Here is a 19,043-nt window from a genome sequence, read left to right on the forward strand (position 1 = left end):
CACAGTTGCTCTTCTGGTCCAGGCCGGGCCGTGGACAATTGTTCACCGGCGGACACTGTCTGCGGGCGCGCGGTATCAAGCCCGACTTGATCGCATGGCGCTTCGTCGTGCAGCCCGGCTGCACGACAGCATGCAAATTGCGTCAGTGCGGTACGTTTGCAACCGTCCGCACTGTTGGCAGCGTCAACCCCCGCGGTCGACACGCCCTCGTCACCTCGACGCCTTTCATTGGCGGAGCCCCTCATGACCGATCTACGTCAGAATCCAACACGTCGCCGCCTAGCGATCGAGTGGCCAGAGCTGCATGGGGGGGGGGGGGGGGGTTGGCGCTTCCCTCGCCTTAACATCGTGACCAGTTACTCCATCGCCATCTGAAGCCGTACTGAGCGCCCTACGAAGCAGTCAGGTAGTATATGTAGATATACAACATATCAATCAATAGACACGTTGTATATACACCATGACTTCAACAGCTTACCGGACGGTTTGCCGCGGCGGACTGGATCCAAATTCATGCGCGCCCACGCGTTGCTTGCTGGATGTTCACCGCAACAACCAGAACATCATATACGACATGACCTTATCAGTAGATGTTGCATATACACTATGGCCGCAATTCCATACCTAATCGCTTTGATTGACGATGCCACGCTCTCGTCGTCGCCATCACCTTCGCCGTAAGGGTCTGGAACGTGGGGCTTGTCTTCTTCGGTTTCTACTTTGCTTTCGGACTTGGCTTTGGCACCGCCTTCCGCTTGACCGTGGTCTTCTTTTACTGCAGCGACGAAAGCGCGGCTTTCCGCGTACGCTACTCCTCCTCCGACATGCGCGCACGACTGATCTCCTTTGCTGTCGCGTATGCTGCAGCAGCACCCACAGCTCACGCAAGCGCTCTGGTCTCCTTTGCTTTCATCGCGACCCGCTGAATCGTTGCCTTCTGACGCTTGGTTATCTTCGACTTGCCCAGCGCTTTCTTCTGCGGGGCGGCCTCTGCTGCAAAATCTGTGTCCTTGGGCCTATTGGCATTGGCCAAGTAGCTAGCATTCTTCCCCTGTGGTGGGGCTGGGATAGGACGAGGGCGAAGTGCTGCAGCCGGCCTGACCGCTGGCTCCATGGCTGCGTAAGCTGCAGCACCGATGGTCTGTGCGCTTGGCCCGAAGTCAACATCCATGTTGCTCTCGCCGCTCACATACGCGCGGTGCTCCGTCATTAGCCGCTGCCTCTCCGCGGCGCTCCTTCCTTGCAGGAGGGACAGGAGCCCTTCGTGGTCGCTGCGATTCTCGCGACGTATGGCCATGGTGGGGAGTGTGCGGATCTCTTCTTGTTGGAAAATGATTGAGTGGTGGGCTCGCACCTATCAATCTGGTCGCAAATTAGCAACCACATTGATGTTTTTGTGTGTGCCGTTTTTGAAAACTGTGTCTTTTCCGTACTTTTTATTGCCCCCTTCTGTAGGATTGAAGCCTAACCGCGTGCATTTCGATGTCTTTAACACATGTAGTATATACTACATGCTGTGAAACGGTGCAGAACCTCGCATGTTGTTATATACAACATTTAAGAGCGTGTGTGCGGGGGGGGGGGGGTAAAGACCATCATTACGACCGTTGGTGAATCTGAGGCCAATCTGCGACAAGTAGGCGCCACTCCGACAGCAATCCTCGAAAGCATCGAAGTGCGTCGCGCATTACCCACGAAGATCTAGCCATCGTAAAGTGGTGATGGCGCCGAATCCATGTTTCAACGATTTGATTACCTCATTTTGAAATGAGCACCCCGAACATTGCAAATCACTGTAGCAACGCTTCCTACGTCGTCGCAGCCGTTGCGTCGACACAGGAAACAACCATACAAACTTAGAGACATCGGCTTTCAGAACCAGGATGTAGAGTCTTCCGTGGAAGCCGGGCTCATGTACAAAAAATCCCAATGAAGTCCTTCATTGGGTATCTCTACGTGGAGCGCTTCACCAACAGGCCGAGTCGTAGGAGGAAAGTCCCGTGTACTCGCACAATAAAAATAAAGACATTTTGGACGAAACATGCCACATCCTTCTCAATGTCCGTCTAGAGATAGTGACTCATGAGAGCCGCATGTGTTGCTTGCAGGCCCCGATGGACCGCCGCAGCAAAATGACCAACGATTCAGCGACGCATCTGTAGCTGCCCTGTACCAGGTGGAATCCAAGTGATGTCTGCACTAGTGCGATAGACGCCATATCCTCCAGCCATCAAACCTTTGAGTCGGTCAGAGCCAAGTCGGCCTCATCGCAGCGCATTGAGCCTCGATAATACCTGCCGTACTTGACCTGCCATCCAGCATAGGAGCCAACGCCTCGGGGACTTGATCACCTTCCCCAAAGTGGAGTCCCATCGTGAAAGTTGATCTGCCCAGACATCAGGTTCACCACTGATACCCCGAATTTCGTAGTCACACGCCATGAGCAGCAATGCCCAACGATCCAGCTTGCCCGTCGTGCACTTTGGCACCGGTGCCAAGGCGCTAGCAGGAATGAATATGAACCGCAAATATCTGTGATCCGTGTACAGCTAGAAGCCGCCCGGACGATGTAGGAGATAGTCTGCTCCGCGGCATGTCTCCACATTGGCCTAAGCTTTGTTTTCCACAATCGCCCACTGGTGCGCCGCACCTGGAAACGTGCCGCTTAGAAACATGACAGGTATGTGGTGTTGTTCGGTCAAATCCCTTGTCAAATGCTCGTAGTGATCACCACACACCAGTATAGGTCTGAGGCATCCGCAAACACGCACAAACGACAAGTGCCGTCGGGATGAGCGAGTTGGAGGGCGTTACCGATCGCAGGTTTGCAATCGTTGAGGCACGTTTGGTGATCCGCGTTCCAGCCCAACGACGACAGCCTAGCATTAGCAACCAGGCGCCGAGTCCGTCCACCCACAGCCTGGAACACCGTTTCCAACAAATCCACGAGCGGCTGCACCAACTTGTTTACCGCGGAATAGATTGACCCACGGCAGAGAATGTTGACACAATCCATTCTACCACAATCTCAATATTGTCTGACAATCTGTACAATCTCGTCCTATCTACCATAATCTACTACAAGCAATTTGTACCAATAAATACAATCTTATCGCCAATTCTGCACGCGCATCAAGGAGATGATAGCTAAAGGCAAAGCATTTTGATCAGACGGCATTTAACGACAAAGCATTTTGAGGAGACGACACCCGAATGTCTGGTAGGTGGTATATTCGAAGCACGTAACAGGACGTTTTAATTGGCGTTAATTTGTGTACCACACACACGTTCTCTGGGACTTAGATCGTTGGGGCATATCCTGCAATGAAGTTATGTATTATGGCGTTACGATAACAGGACCTTAAGCAACTATCTGTACCTAAGATAATCAACATCCATCGGAGCGTCGTAGGATTTTGTTAAGTAGCTTTCAATGAAAGTAAGAACCCATATTCCGCAACTAACACCGTCCATTTGCTGGTAATCCCTGCTGACAACGCGTGTCCATCTCTTGTCATGGTTGAGTAGCGGACGGAAGACGTTCTTGAACAACGTATCAACAGTGTCGACAGCTTTTCTGTCGTTTCGAGGATCCATCGCCGTATACGTCCATCTCTCCAAGCTAATGCACAACGCACACCAGTGATATCCGTCGAGAAGAACGGCACCTGCGATGTTGTTCTTCGCTTCTGTAATGTGCGATTGCTCTCCATCCAAGAAACGCTTTCATTGTCAATATCCGTGGCAATTAACTGAGGCGAAAACGTAAACGTGGGTAAGAAGTATCTACGGGCGTTGGCTTCAAACGGAAATGGCATCACGCGCCGCAGCGATATAAAGTTAAGAAGATATCTAGCGCAAACAGGTACAATCTGATACAATCTCATTTACAATCCAATACTATATGAAACTAGCCGCCAGAATCTAAGTTCCAACCGACGTTAAGAACTCCAGATAGAGCATGTCTAGTATCGTGTCGCTCCCCGGGTCGGATGGGCTTACCTTGACATTCTGTCCATGGCCAAAAGAATTATGAATCATAAAGAGAACAGTTGGTACCGATACGCATTCGTCCAATGTGTAGTCCAATGTGTACCGTCCACAAGAATCATTTCATGAAATCTAGAAACGTTTACAATACGATACACCGTGCAATTGCCTACGCAACAATACATTTTAATCGTTAATTGATCCTTGGCAAGAATGTGAACGCCAGCCTCGGTGTACCTCCCTAACAACTCTGTCGATGCCGACGTGGACGAAACCATACTTTTCTTCCTCGCAAAAACCTGTTCAACGTTTCAGACAATCGGCCTGAAACTGTCGCTCCAGCCTCCCCCTCCCGTTTGAGCTTCGCGATGAGCTTGGGAACGTCCAGCATGCACGGTTCGGACTCCGTAATTTCCCAGATGCACTTCAAGATCTTCTTTCGTGTCACCACGAGCTGAGGCAACGCATTCACATCCAACAAGTCGCTGGTGTCCAACCGCACGCGGTTCGGCGGTATCTGTTCATACTCGGCTTTTCCGACACGGTGGTTGTGGTCCAAGTGGTGATGAGATACAACAAGGACGTAGCGGTCACGTTCACAGCGCTGCAGTACGCGAAGCCGATCATAGCGTAACGTTAGTGTAGTATCGGGAAATGAAGCCCCCCCCCCTCCCCCCCCGAAGCGTGCGGAGAAGACTAAATAGATCGGTGACGGTGACACGTCGGCGGTCCAAGTCAAGCGCGGGCGGTTGCAGTTCACTAAGTAAGAGTGCAAACCTACTGGCAAGATCCGAACCTATGAGTCGACGGCGTCTGTCCCCAGTCGTCGGTGGCCTTTCGGTATGAGTCGTTTGTGTGTGCGAGCGTGCTAAACTTTGCTCGTGGCTAGTGACGCTGAATTTCCGTCGGTCGACTAGCCGAAGCTCGGTACACAGGGGAAACACCAACCCGGTGTAAGGGAAAGTTTCTGGACCTTCAGGTTCTAACCCTAACAAGCCCATTGAGTCTTCGTGACTCAGTGAGTGTTGGTGGTGTGTGTGTGTGCCAATATATAACTTAGCGCGTGTTCCTACACGACGTTAGTACTGTCAAAATGAAAATTATAATGCAAAATTCGTGTATCTTAGCATTGCAGTCAACTGAGAGAGCATTGCGTGGATGTCACGATCTCTCAGCTCCCCAGCGCGGAAGCAAAGGTACGAAGTCAGGTAAAACGGAAACGCCGGGTTCCGCAAAAGCTCCGAACCGGGGGCCTCGCTGCCGGTCTTGGCGTACGTAGCTTGTATTTGCTTGTTCCGCTGCTGCCGCGTAGTTGGTGTGCGCTTGTTGTGAAGTGCTACGACAAACGGGCGTTAGATCGTTATAACGAGCAGAAAGCGATAGGCGAGTGCACCTGGTGTGTCCGTCGGCAGAAATCGGCGTGGATACGAAGACTGTCATGATCGGAGGTATCCGAACGCTCACTGACATGGTCCGCGTCGGTGGAGGCGGATTCGTCGGATTCATCGCGGGCTCGACGCTTTTCGCGTCCCATCCTGCCTACTCTTGTCCAACGGAGGGGAATTTCTGAATGGTCGGCTGCCAACAATCGCGGTGGTTAATAACGTTGTTTATTCAGAGCGTTATTTATGGGGAGAGACATCCGGTTGGGCTAGCGCACCCTGATTTCAGTCACCTTCCCCTTGAATATAGATGTGCTCCAGACCAGATCTCTAGATGGTAACTTTAGACACTCTCATTGAGGCATCCAAACGAGCGCACACACAAGCTGTTGCAATTCTTGGAGAGCTCGTTGTAGAGTAACCATCCAACAGGGGCCCAACGCCTCGATTAATGTACCCCGCGTTTATTTTGTTTTCGTGCTTTTCGCGCATCATCGGCGTCAACAGCACCTTGGATAGGCTGTTTCGGTGATGTGAGTGTGCGTTCGCCCCAGGGCTTTGCTGATCTTTGCACAAATCTGATATAGCGGTAACATACATTTCAACTGTAGCAGCGCTGATGTTCCTTGATCCTAACTTTCGATAGACGGCTTATTCTTGTAGGAACAAGTGCATCTTTGCCGCGGTAACCTGGTAGCGAGTAGCTTCATGGAAGCCCCTGTGATCACACCATACTTTAAACTCTCTTTTGCATTGGCGTGTAAGCACCAGTTGTGTTGGCTGGACATGCGATCCAAAGTTGCGTGGGCGCTCACCTCGAGCTCGACTTGCAGTGCTAGCGATTCCATGGCGCCGTAGCGATGTTTGACTATTTTTACGAACTTTGAGAACAACGATTTTGTTTTAAAAAAGTTATCGCAGTCGGCAGACATAAGAGAGGGACGTCGGCCTCATGGAATGGTGCATCCAAATACAGTGATTCCTACCCTTAAGAATACAACATATCATTATCGTTTGAAATATATGAAACGAATAAGCTCCCTTTTCGCTTTCTCGCGCAGCAAATTTAGACCTCACGCCCCCACAATTGGCGTGAAAATGCATTTGAAAAAAATACAGCGTGCTACAGAGTTATAAAAGCTTTTGTACTAGTCTGAGAATACCCTAGACGTCTTGATTACGAAAGCTAAGCCTTGCTTCCCTTGGTGTGCACCCTAGTGATGGCAACTTTGAGACTAAAACCAATATAAACCGACTTGAGCATGTTGATGAGTTGACCTTGGACGTTGGTTGGCTCAAAACGTCATCATGGACTTGATTGCATGTTTAGGCTAGTACATTATGTACTGTACCTAGATTGATATAGCTATTTTAGATACAATTATCGGAAGTGTTAGGAAGACGCAGTCCCCACCTCGTCCCCACCCGTCCCTCTGATATGTCGAATATCTGAAGCGACGACTTCCGGATAACAGCACATATCCACGTACTCAAAACAAAAAGACATTTGCAAAGCATAATTATACAAAACACATTTGACAGAACGGAGAGGCGTCAGCGGGACGCACGCAAACGACGACCGCGTCGGCGCTGGAGGAGGTGGCGACCTGAAGGGCGGGGTGGCGAAGAAGAGCAGCAGGACCAGCGCGGCCACGACCAGCACGCAGACGACGTCCGCGCCGGTGCCGGAGGGGGTAGAAGAGCAGCGTGGCCAGCGTGGCCATGACTAGCGCACAGACGACGACCGCGTCGGCGCCGGAGTGGGTAATGCCTTCATGGGCGGGGCGGGGGTGAAAGCCAAATAGGCTGGTGATGGCGCGGTAATGCCAGTGCTAAAGAGCGGCAGTGGAACCAGGTTGTAAATGATACGTGTGGCATGGGAGGGGGCTGATTACATGGAGTGATGTACTAACTCGTTGTAAAATTTGCTTTAAATGTGAACTAGGAATTGCCATTCAAACTACCGCTCAACGGATGGAGTGTAAGCATGTTATGTGGCTCTGTTGCTCCTACTAGTTCAGCCATTCGGGATCCAGATCATTGGACAGCGTGTGGCTAGCTTTCGAGTACATACTAAGAGCAGAGAAAGCTTTTAAGGTAGCGGCGTAATGTGCTCAGTATGTCATCGCTTTTTGTTGATTTTTCTTCCTGCCTTGAGAACTTAAAATTATACGACAGTGCAAGCTCTAGAAAATTAGGAACAGCTTCCTTAGGCGCGTATGCGCGTGTCGTGTCATCACGCCTTGCCTCGCGACAGCGATCTAGCGTTGCGTTACCGTCCTCTTCGAGCTCAACTTGCAACCCTGGTGGCTCCATTGCGTCGTTCCAGCACAATTTACGTGATGGACTGTTTTTTGCTATCACCGAAGAGGGAGGTACACCGTCCCCATTCTATAGTGCAATCAAGTACAGTGGCACCTAACCCTAGGGAGATAACCTCTCATTATCAGCTTAGAACCTGAAACAAACGCGGCGGTGCTTCAAGATACCGCTGAAGGAGTCGCGTAGCAAAATCTTGAGTCCTTTCCTGTTTTGTCAACAGGATCCGCGTTGCCATTCCTACTAACCTTTAGTGTCTCTAATTTCCCTAGGTTATCAAACATTCTTCCAAAAGTGTCTGATAGCATTTTGACAACAAAACAACGCCGCTAGCACTATCTATCTGTATTTTACGCCTTTGTTCTTATAATACTGGTATCTCGTGACCTTCTGCGCCTGGCTCTGTCCTCAACGATTGCTCTCAGGTATTACGAACGTGTATTACGGATGATTACTGTATGCTGGCAGGGATGATGCTGTACCAAAATCTATCAAACTAGCTCTGTTAAGAACGGCCCTCAAGCTCCGGGCGTCAAACCCCATAACAATTAGGTGTCATTCCTCAGGTAGTATACTCCGCCAACATGTTTGTAAATTTCACAACACACGCTAATCGTGTTAAGCTGCTTGCCATGGTTGGCGTGACGCCCACGTCCTGATTTTTCAGGATGGAACGGGCCTCACTCGCCAGCTGTAATTGAAGAAGCAAGCTGCAATTGAGTCCGGTCCCGCTGGAGCTGTGCCAACTGTACATCGTATTGTGCTTTGCAAACGTTTTGTCGTTTCACTTGGCGCTCTTCTACAGTTATAATAAATCAAGGTCAATTTAATAAAACGAGGTCATTAAAAAGGACAGATCGATGTATTTAGTCAGGCGGAGCTAGCGATCGGTCTTTTCGTGGATTTGATTATAACTAAGGCGATCTAAGATAAAACGATCCTTTTTGCGTTTTGAGAGCGCTAATCAAGGTCGATCAAAGTATATCGATGCTGAGGACTTTTTTTGTACCATGATATTATGGAGCGGTCGACCTCGTTCTACGCCATAAAACAGGGCGACATTTTATCAATACTTTACTATTCACGTCCTCCTGTAGTAATCAACAAACGGAATACGCTAATGCATGCGTTTTATCTTGGGATTTGCTTTTCACGTCCATACGCGGATTTCGTCTGCCGGATGAAAGAAAGTCGACGCCACCTCCCTTCTCCATTCAGCGCAATTTGACTCGTCAGTTCTCAAATTCTCCGTACGTGCCACCGACAGGAAGTATGACAAGGTTGTGCGCTTTGCTTGTGACTGCTGTTGCCCTTCTGGCAACCACCGGCGCGCATTTGACCAAGGTCTCCAACCAAGTTGAGGGCACTGAACTAGCTTCACTTCGTGCTGCACCCTCGTATCGCTCTCTCAAGCTCGATAACGGCGACAACTTGGCTAAACGCTCGCTGAGGACTGTCGACACGACTGATGCTGCGGGCGAAGAAAGAGGAATTCCGCCTGCTCTTTCCTCCGCTTTCACCAAGTTTAAAGAAAGAGGAATTCAGTCTTCTCTTTACTACGCTCTCAGCAAGTTGATGAAGACGGTCAAACTGAAAAGCTTCTCCAACAAACTGCAGATCAAGGCCTGGCTAAAGGCAGGGATGGACCCCAAGGACGTGTACAAGGAGCTCGGGTACACAGGAAAAGAGCTAGCGCTAGTTGAGTCGCAACCGGGGTTCAAGTTATACCTTGACTTCGGCAAAGCCTGGAGAGAGAAAGGAGGTCGTTATCAGTGAGGTTCCACAAAAGCAAATGAAGACTAAAATTCATTTGTTGCGACGAATATCCGCCACGCGCTGCACTCGTTGAGCATGTTTTATCAACTGAGAAGGAGAAGAGGTAAGAAGGTAGAGCTCCTCAGAATTGTATTGCGTACAGTACGATGCTGTCGAACTTGTGGGGCGCAGTAATGTTGATGCTGGAGAAATCCCCCCATGATCGAAGGGCCTATTGATTTGCGATCGGCGCAATGCCAGGTGGGTACTACGAATAATGAATTTGCATCGCTCAGTCCAGTGACGTCGTCCGACTCGATGCAATCAGCTCTGCGTGTACTAAGCACTTTTAAGGAAGTAATTGTTTCGAGGATGGCACGGAGCTGAATTCACTCTGACCTCCGCTGCCAGCGGTGCGTCTAACGTATCATGCAAAGAGGCCTGCGCATAAATTAAGCTTGTGCTAATACGTTCTTCGGCCATGCACCTATCTCTTCTACATGTACTCTTCAGGTAGAACAGAGTAGACGATAGTTCAACTCGAGACTCACTACTATAAAGGTGCGAGCTAGCGATACGACTTCATGGCCTGCATATACTAAACAGTTATTGGCTCAAAAATACGACCCACCTTGTTTCTCCGGGACTCTGTAGCTCAAAAACGTTTCTTAATATAAAATAACGCGCTGGGAGAGCTTCTGTATTAGTCTGAGAATACTCTAAACGTCTTGATTACGGTAGGTAGGTCTTTGGTACTCTTGGGACGAGTGCAGCGTACACCCTAGTGAAAGCGATTTTCAAGTCATACTAAAACCAATATAAACCGACTTGAGCAGGTTGATGAGTTGACCTTGGACGTTAGTTGGCTCGCAAACGTCACCATGGGCTTGATTGCATGTTTAGGCTAGTACATTATGTACTGTACATAGATTGATATAGCTATTTTAGATTCAATTATCAGCTTAGAACCTGAAACAAACGCGGCGGTGCTTCAAGATACCGCTGAAGGAGTCGCGTAGCAAAATCTTGAGTCATTTCCTGTTTTGTTAACACGGATCCGCGTTGCCATTCCTACTAACCGTTAGTGTCTCTAATTTCCCTAGGTTATCAAACACTCTTCCAAAAGTGTCGGATAGCATTTTGACAACAAAACAACGCCGCAAGTCAACTACACCTATATTGGAGCAGTGGAACGGGAGTTATCGCCAGCTTAGAGAAAGAAGTAGGACCTCGCCCTCCGAAATGTATATAATGACGGCGTTTGTGAATCACGATGTGATAGAGTGTTCTGATTGGTCAGATCTGATACGGTTGAAGTGTACTTCGAACGGATTCAGTGTTGCTGTTATTCATGCCTTACACTCCTGCGAACTACAATGTTTTGCTGCTATTCACGCACTACGCTGCTGAGTTTTACGATACTGATACAGCCAATTGTATAGCGTGCCACAAGACAACTCATCGGCCCTTTTTGGTTTTGTTTTGTAAACGTGCTCCAGCATCTTCGAGAGAATGATGTCGAACATTTCATCGGCAGTAGTAATAGGTAGAGCGGATATTCGCGTCACCCCAGCTGGTAAGACATTAGCTTTATGAGCAAGTTGCTCCAAGTACGTCATCGCAACACTAGCACGAGAGTGCCGCATTCGGTGAGATGGTTGTATGTCGTATTGTTTGTTGAATGCGCCAAACATGTCCGCCAAGAGCACTGGGATCGTTCCGAAGCCACCGCCGTAGCTCGCCGTCAGTACGAAGATCTCGGCCACGAAGGCCGTGTACTGGTTTTTGCGGATCAGCTTGGGGGTCGTGCCGACGATGACCACCTGTCAGGCCCACCTCTGGCCTGCTGAGCAAGCAAGCCAGAGCGATGCGGTGCAAAAGCTCTGGCTTGCTTGCTCGCGGCCAGAGGCTTGAAGTTCCTGCGGCAGCTACCCGAGAGGGTCAGCCGTCACAGTGAACATGCATTTTGTAGGAAAAACATGAAAAAGAAACATGGAACATGCATTTAGTAGAAAAGAAATGAAAAGACGCAGGGTAGCACATAGTCAAGGAAAACCCCAGAAATACGCAAAGAGAGTCCTGTGCTCGCGTAGGAGCTCAGCGAGGCATGCATGTTAGGCTAGCAGTAGCAATTCAGTATTAAATAAACCGTCTACCCCGCACATCGACCACAACTACCGCGCTTCTCGACAGGACCAACACTCGCACCCACTTCAACGACAAACACTCTTCGGGCCCAACGCGACATCTGGTAGCACTTGCAGGGGGAAGGCTCGCTGCTGCACGGCACTCAAGGGGAGGCTTTTTCAGCTTGAGGTGTAAGTGTCACGTCAGCGTGACCAACCCAGCTGTTGGGGAGATTTTGGTACATTAATAGGGGAACCTATTATTGTACGCTGACCGTGGGAAATAACTGGAGGGCAGCCGTGGTGCAAATTTGTTTTGCATCTGACCCCGGTGACAGCCCATTTGCCCAAGTAGCTACTGTTCTCAAAAGACTGCACCGCACCTAAGTCGAGCACTATAATTCTCGAAGCCGGTTAGTCAGTTTTTGTTCTTGGTATCCCGGCACAGCAAAATTTGGCGAAGCGAAGACCGGGACGACAACCGTCACCGCTCGACCTCTCACGCGTCATCGACCTCTCACGTATCATCGACCTCTTCAAAGGCATCGAAGAAGGCCAAGACCTCCCACAGCGCATAACTCGGCCAATTTTAGGAAGTAGCATAGGCTATTTTCTTTAACAGGTTTTCTCTTTTACTTTCTTTTAGTCAGTGCCCCTAAAAGTAGATTGCTACCACCGGTATCAAGTTTCAAGGGTGAACACACAAAGTACGAAGTTTTCGCGTGTTCAAGATGGCGGATCCGGCCCAACTAATGCATAGTATGTTGGCGGCCATGGAGAAGCAGACAGAATTGATCGACGAGCTGCGCAAGTCAAGGCAGCTGTCGCAACTAAAGCTGGATGGGATAAAAATGCCCAGCTACGGGGGACGCTCAATGAATCGTTCCAACTATACCGGGAGCAGGTGTATCAGTACTTTTTAGCTAAGGGCATAGACTGGAAGGATAGTAAGTTGAGTGGACGTATTTTGGCTCTGTTAGCGGGATCGCTGAAGTATGGAGCCGCGCAGTGGTACATCGTCAAGAAGGACGATATGAAGAGTGTGGAAGACTTCTTTTTGAAGCTGGAGGAAGAGTTCGTGCCTCCGGATCTGCAAGAACGTCTTCGGGACCAGATGAAAGACTTGAACGAGCGTCAGTGTCGAGACTTGCCCGATTATATCAGCAAGTTCAGGTACTTGATTACTCAAGTCAAGGAGATGAGCGAACTGGACAAGATCATGTATTTCTTGCGTGGTCTGCCGTCAAGTATTCGGGAGGAAGTCCAGTATCGCAGGAGTGCAACGTTGACCGACGCTATTACCGTAGCGCTCGACTATGACCAGTCTCACGCGCATCGTGGACGCTCGGATGGAGCACGCGACAGACCGAGGTACCGATCGTACGACAACAGACGATCGAAGAGTAACAACGATAGACCAGTGCCGATGGAGATCGACAACGTAAGGGTACCGTCGAAGGAGGAATGTATGCGCCGAAACCTGTGTTTCCGGTGCGGGAGTAGCGCCCATCGGGCTCGCCAATGTCCGATACAGCCGCAGCAGACGCAAATGGCTCAGCGGAATGCGCCGAAGTACAACAACTCGGGCAGTAATCAAGGGCGTAAGCCGAGGATGAACATGGTCCTCGAGGATGACGAACAGGTGGATACTGTCGTCATGGATCGCGTGACTATGAGTGTGGCTGACATCCAGGAACAAGCGGATGAGTTGCAGGCATTCATGGACAAGGCACGTGTACAAGTGGAAGATACTGTCACTGGAGCGTCAGAAATGACGGAAGATGCTGGCTCGTGTGGACAACAGCCAGTTGAAGAACCGAGTTTGTAGTGGGTCTAACTTGACTCACTACTTTAGCTTACACGTCGCGCTACGTGTATGAGGAAGCGTAGGAGTTTATTAACAATTTGAATTAATTATACTTGAGTCCACAAGTATAATATAAATCAAATAAAAACACCAAGTAGCTAGTTTAAGGTAAAATGAGAACTGTATTGTTTGTAAATTGATCTTCCTCTAAAATCTGCTAAAACTGTTTATCATCTATGAAAGGGTTGGCAGCGGCTGGCTGTCAGAGCCCCGCTAATATGCATGTCTCTGATTGGTAGAAAGATGCTGCTTTCTACCAATAGGATCTTTTGGGTATGTGTGGACCACTCATTGTGGTGGCCCACTTCAATGTATCCATTGGTGTGTCTTACACCAATGTGAGGGAGTATCAAAAAACCTTTAACAGATATTGAATCTGTTAAACCATAAGCGGCAATTGCCATGCACAAGTGACTGTTGTCACTTGTGTGTGTAACCCCGTTACAGAGTTTGCATGCGATGCAACCGGAATTGGAGTCTGGTGTGTGCGGATCGCCGCCAGAGCAGGAAGCTGAGTTGCATGAGAAGCAGCCAGTGAAGTTGGTTCAGCAAGGATCGCAACCAACAAGTACAACGGAGACCTTGAAGGTGAACGCAGTGAAGTCCGAACGTACGAGTAACCTTTTCGTCAGGAAGGGTCGCATCAATGGCAGAGATGTACGAATTCTGTTGGACACGGGTGCAAGCACGAACATGATTATGCCAGGTTTGGCTAGTAATGTGCTTCTGTCAAGACGACTTCAAGCTCAGCGCTTTGATGGCACGTTAACACCGGCGACGGATGTCAAACACGTGGAAGCGCCAGTGAGCATGGATGGGTACTTCTTTCCAGCGATCGAGTTCGTGGAATGGAAGTTGCCGGAGTCGCACGACGTCATTTTGGGGAAACCGTGGTTTAAGGACTACAACCCTCCAGTGGATTGGCAAAAGGAGGAGGTTGTCATACCCGACCGGATGCAATTCATCGACGTCGATGCACCGTCGTTCTCGCACAACTTGAAGGAAGGCGAGTATGAGCAGGTGTTTCGGGTGAAGATACAACTTGTGCCCGAAGTGGAAGGAATTCCAGAACCGATCTTCAACGTAGTCGGTAAGGAGTTCAAGGATGTGTATCCGGAGCAATTACCAGACGGATTGCCTCCGATGCGTGAAGTCAACTTTGAAGTGACGTTGAAGAAGGGAGCTCAGCCAAGCTCTCGTGCACCGTTCCGCATGTCGAAGATGGAACAGGATGCTTTCGAAGAATTTGTCAAAGACAAGTTGAAGAAAGGATGGATTGAAGTGTCGAACTCGCCGTGGGTTTCGAACATCTTCGCTATTCCGAAGAAGGACCCAGATACAGGTCAAATGCCGAAAAGGGCTGAATGGTTGCGTAGCGGCAATTTGAAGATTCCGTTGTGTTGGGTGTTCGACTACCGCTATCTCAACAGCGCGACTGTCATTGCCAAGATCCCGTTGCCATTAATCAAGGAGTTGTTCGATAAGATGGTAGGTTGTGTCATCTACACGTTGATCGACCTTGCGCAGGGATATCATCAAATGCTGGTGGTGAAGTCAAGTCGTCCGTACACTGCGTTTCGAACACACAAGGAAACGTATCAGTGGTGTGTAGCGCCCATGGGAGTGGCTGGAATGCCAGGGACATGGTCCAGGCTCATGCGCAAGCTGTTCGACAAGTACGAATTTGTCGTCGTGTATCTCGATGACATCTGCGTCTTCTCGAAGAGTATGGAGGAGCGTGTGGAGCATCTGCGTGCAGTTTGTATGGTACTGCGTCGCGAGAAGCTTATTGCGCACATGGCAAAGTGTTCGTTTGGTCAGTCCGAAGTGGCTTTCCTTGGACATGTTGTCTCGCAGGCAGGAGTAAGCGTTGATCCGCGTAAAACGGAAGCGATAGCCAAGTATCCGACTCCGACGAATCGAAAGGAGTTGTTGAGTTTATTGGGTTTGGCAGGATATTATCACAGATTTATCTGTGATTTTGCCGAGATTGCTCGTCCGTTGAGGGATTTGACGAAGGGAGATGTCCCATGGAATTGGACGAAGTCTGTGGAGGACGCGTATTTGCATCTCAAGCTCGCTCTTCAGCAAGCGCCTACGCTGAAGTTGCCGGACTTTGAGCGACCGTTTATCGTGACGACGGACGCGTCAGGACATTGTGTTGGTGGAGTTCTGTCACAGAAGTATGACGGAGCAGATCATCCGTGCCTTCTATTCGAAGAAGTTGGATAAACATGAGCGTGGATGGCCTACGCATGAGAAGGAGCTACTAGCTATCAAAGTGGCTACGGAGAAGTGGAGACACTATCTGCATGGACGCCCATTCGACGTCTACACGGATAACGCAGCGTGGTCGTGGATGTTGCATCACCCACGAGTGTCACCAAAGATGGCTCGCTTTTTGACGCACTTTTCGCAATACACGTTTACTTTGCATCATGTGCGAGGTAAGATGAACGTTGTAGCGGATGCGCTCTCACGGCCTCCACCGGATGGACTGGAAGACGAAGAGGAGAAAGAAGCACCTCTTCCGGATGTGACGTATACGGTTCATGACTGCGACGACGAATGCGCGAAGAATGCCGCACCAGTTCATGACCACCGTATTAAGTCTGCAGTGTTGCGCAACTTGTCAACGGATGATACTCACCTGTTACTCGACGATGTCGACTTACGAGGGGAGGGTCGCCCGATTGGCGTAGCACAGCAGCAAGTCAGCAGCGTCGACTATCATTTTGTAAGTCCGCACTTGGCCCCTGAGACGAAAAGAGCGTTTCAGGAAGGATACGAAACAGACCCTGCTTTCAAGCAACAGTGGTCTGATGGAGCAGGAAAGGAGAAGTTCGTCAAGCACAATGGGCTTCTGTTTTTCAAACAGACGAAAGGCGAAACTGTCTACCGACTTTGTGTGCCGAAGGTAAAAGAGCTTCGCACAAATGTTATGATCGAATTTCATGATGGAAAGGCGTCCGCGCATCCTGGAAGTCGACATACGTACCTGAAAGTAGCGCAATGGTACTACTGACCGACTATGGACCGCGACGTAAGGGAATACGTTCGCACATGTGAGACTTGTGCACGATGGAAGTCCAGTAGCCAGAAGAAAAAGGACTACTGATGCCGATACCAGTGCCAAAGGAATGCTGGGAAGTGGTGTCAATGGATTTCATCACGGGTTTGCCAGTGTCGGAAGGGTTTGATGCAATACTAGTTGCAGTGGACAAGTTGTCCAAGGGAGCGAAGTATGCACCAACGTATTCGACAGCTGACGCGAAGGACACGGCTAAAGTGTTCTTTGATGCAGTTGTTCGGCATCACGGATTGCCGAAGGTCATCATCAGTGATCGCGACTCGAAGTTCATCTCGGACTTTTGGAAGTCATTGATGAAGTTGATGGGTATCAAACTCAGCATGACAACTGCGCACCGAGCTCAGGCAGATGGCCAGACAGAGCGCTAGAACCTCGTGCTCGAAGATGAATTGAGATGTATGATCTCGTATCACGGTGACGATTGGGTTAAGCACCTAGGGACTATCGAATATGCGCATTCTACCCTCGTCAACGCGTCTACGAAGTTCGCGCCATTCGAACTTGACACAGGACGTAAGGTGTCAAACATTGTGGCAGAGGAGATGAAAGACCTGCTGCAATCGGAGAATGATGTGACGCTCGCGGAGTTCGCGAAGAACTTTGCGAAGGAGCGACAGGAGATCGTAGAACGTGCTCAGAAGAATTTGGAAGAAGCTCAAGCAAGACAAAAGGAGTTCTACGATCGCAAGCGCAGACAAGTTGTCTTTAAAAGAGGTGACTTAGTGCTGCTCGACACGAAGAACTTACCGCTGAAAACCGTAAACAAGAACACGGAATTGAAGAAAGCGAAATTAGCGGCTAAGAAGGTTGGACCGTTCGTGATTGAACGTATGGTGAACGACAACGTGGCGAAGTTTATACTTCCGCGCACGATGAAACGTCTTAATCCGACATTCAACGTGGAGTTGCTGACCCATTACCACACGAATCGTGAGGATTTTCCGAATCGACCGATTCCGAAGGCTGTACCTCTAATCTTGGACGAGGACACTGGAGAAGAACTCTACATTGTGGAGAAGCTGCTCAAGAAACGAACTAGACGTCGCAAACGTCAATGGCTCGTGAAGTGGCATGGGTTGCCGGAGCATGAGGCAACCTGGGAAAGCGAAGCGCAGATCACGCACGTTTCGCATTGGCGTCAACTCCTGGATGAGTATCGACTCCGCCAACGCGAAGTCAACCAGGGGGAGATGTCAGGCCCACCTCTGGCCTGCTGAGCAAGCAAGCCAGAGCGATGCGGCGCAAAAGCTCTGGCTTGCTTGCTCGCGGCCAGAGGTTTGAAGTTCCTGCGGCAGCTACCCGAGAGGGTCAGCCGTCACAGTGAACATGCATTTTGTAGGGAAAACATGAAAAAGAAACATGGAACATGCATTTAGTAGAAAAGAAATGAAAAGACGCAGGGTAGCACATAGTCAAGGAAAACCCCAGAAATACGCAAAGAGAGCCCTGTGCTCGCGTAGGAGCTCAGCGAGGCATGCATGTTAGGCTAGCAGTAGCAATTCAGTATTAAATAAACCGTCTACCCCGCACATCGACCACAACTACCGCGCTTCTCGACAGGACCAACACTCGCACCCATTTCAACGACAAACACTCTTCGGGCCCAACGCGACACCACCTGTAGCACCAGTGTCGTGTCGAACACGCACTTGCGCGCAAACGCGTGCTCGATTTTGAAATTTCGCGCCACGAGGATCGTAGTGGCCATCGCACTACCAACGACCAAGCAGATCGAGGAGACACCCACTGCTTCGATGCACGGTCGGTAGACCTTGGCCCACACAACAGCGCCAGCACCGTACCCCGCGACAGCAAAACCCGTGGCTGTGCCTCGATAGTCGGGGAATCAGTTCTGAAGAGCCGACACCGGAGCGATGTAGCACAGATCCATGCCAAACCCACAGAACAAGCCATAACCAACGTAGACAGCTGCAATCGTTTTGTGCGCCAGACGATCACGTGACCCAGAAGAAACAAGGTCGTTCCTAGCACCACGCCGTACCGCGGACCGTTGCGTTCAATCCAGGGGCACATGATCGCCGTTGTCGTACCGAACACGCCCACCGCGGTGTAGAACGCGTTGACGGCATAATCCGCGTTGTGGGCTGTTGTACACGTGGTTGTCGATGGGTTTGTTGAACACCGACCAGGAGTAGAGCGAGCCGATGCAGAACTGAACCAGAAAACTTGCAAAGAAGAGATACCATCGAGAGAACCGCAAACACTGTGCCGAGTAGTAGCGGTCTTTGCCCAGGTAGAAGGTGAACAGTCACTCCTCGGCATCGTATTGTTCTGGAAAACAGGATTTCCTCGACACCGTCCAGTGGCTCGCGATTTTCGCCAGCACCGACTGGATGCAGGTTTTGTTGTCCTTGTGCGCCATCGCCGATCCAAGTTATCACGATCACACAAGTGGGCCGGGCTACAGATATGTCCAAAAAAGGCGAGAACAGCATCATTAGGCAGTGGGATTTGCATTTCCTTCGTGTTGGCATCGATAGTTTCGGAGAAGT

General features: G+C 49.9%; 2 protein-coding genes across 2 annotated transcripts; one reads left to right on the forward strand and one right to left on the reverse strand.

Moving 5' to 3' along the window:
• Window positions 1–880: 880 nt before the first annotated feature.
• On the reverse strand, window positions 881–1,297 carry IUM83_12175 (uncharacterized protein; the record flags this gene model as incomplete). Its single annotated transcript, XM_067936782.1, has 1 exon — window positions 881–1,297. The coding sequence occupies one exon, from the start codon at window positions 1,295–1,297 to the stop codon at window positions 881–883; it is 417 nt and encodes a 138-aa protein (XP_067800062.1).
• Window positions 1,298–8,963: 7,666 nt separating this feature from the next.
• On the forward strand, window positions 8,964–9,467 carry IUM83_12176 (putative secreted RxLR effector protein; the record flags this gene model as incomplete). The annotated part of the gene is made up of 1 exon (XM_067936783.1): window positions 8,964–9,467. One exon carries the CDS (start codon window positions 8,964–8,966, stop codon window positions 9,465–9,467), a length of 504 nt encoding a protein of 167 aa, XP_067800066.1.
• Window positions 9,468–19,043: the final 9,576 nt, after the last annotated feature.

This window comes from Phytophthora cinnamomi, assembly GCF_018691715.1.
Source record: "Phytophthora cinnamomi strain GKB4 chromosome Unknown Contig2, whole genome shotgun sequence".
Taxonomy (NCBI): domain Eukaryota; phylum Oomycota; class Peronosporomycetes; order Peronosporales; family Peronosporaceae; genus Phytophthora; species Phytophthora cinnamomi.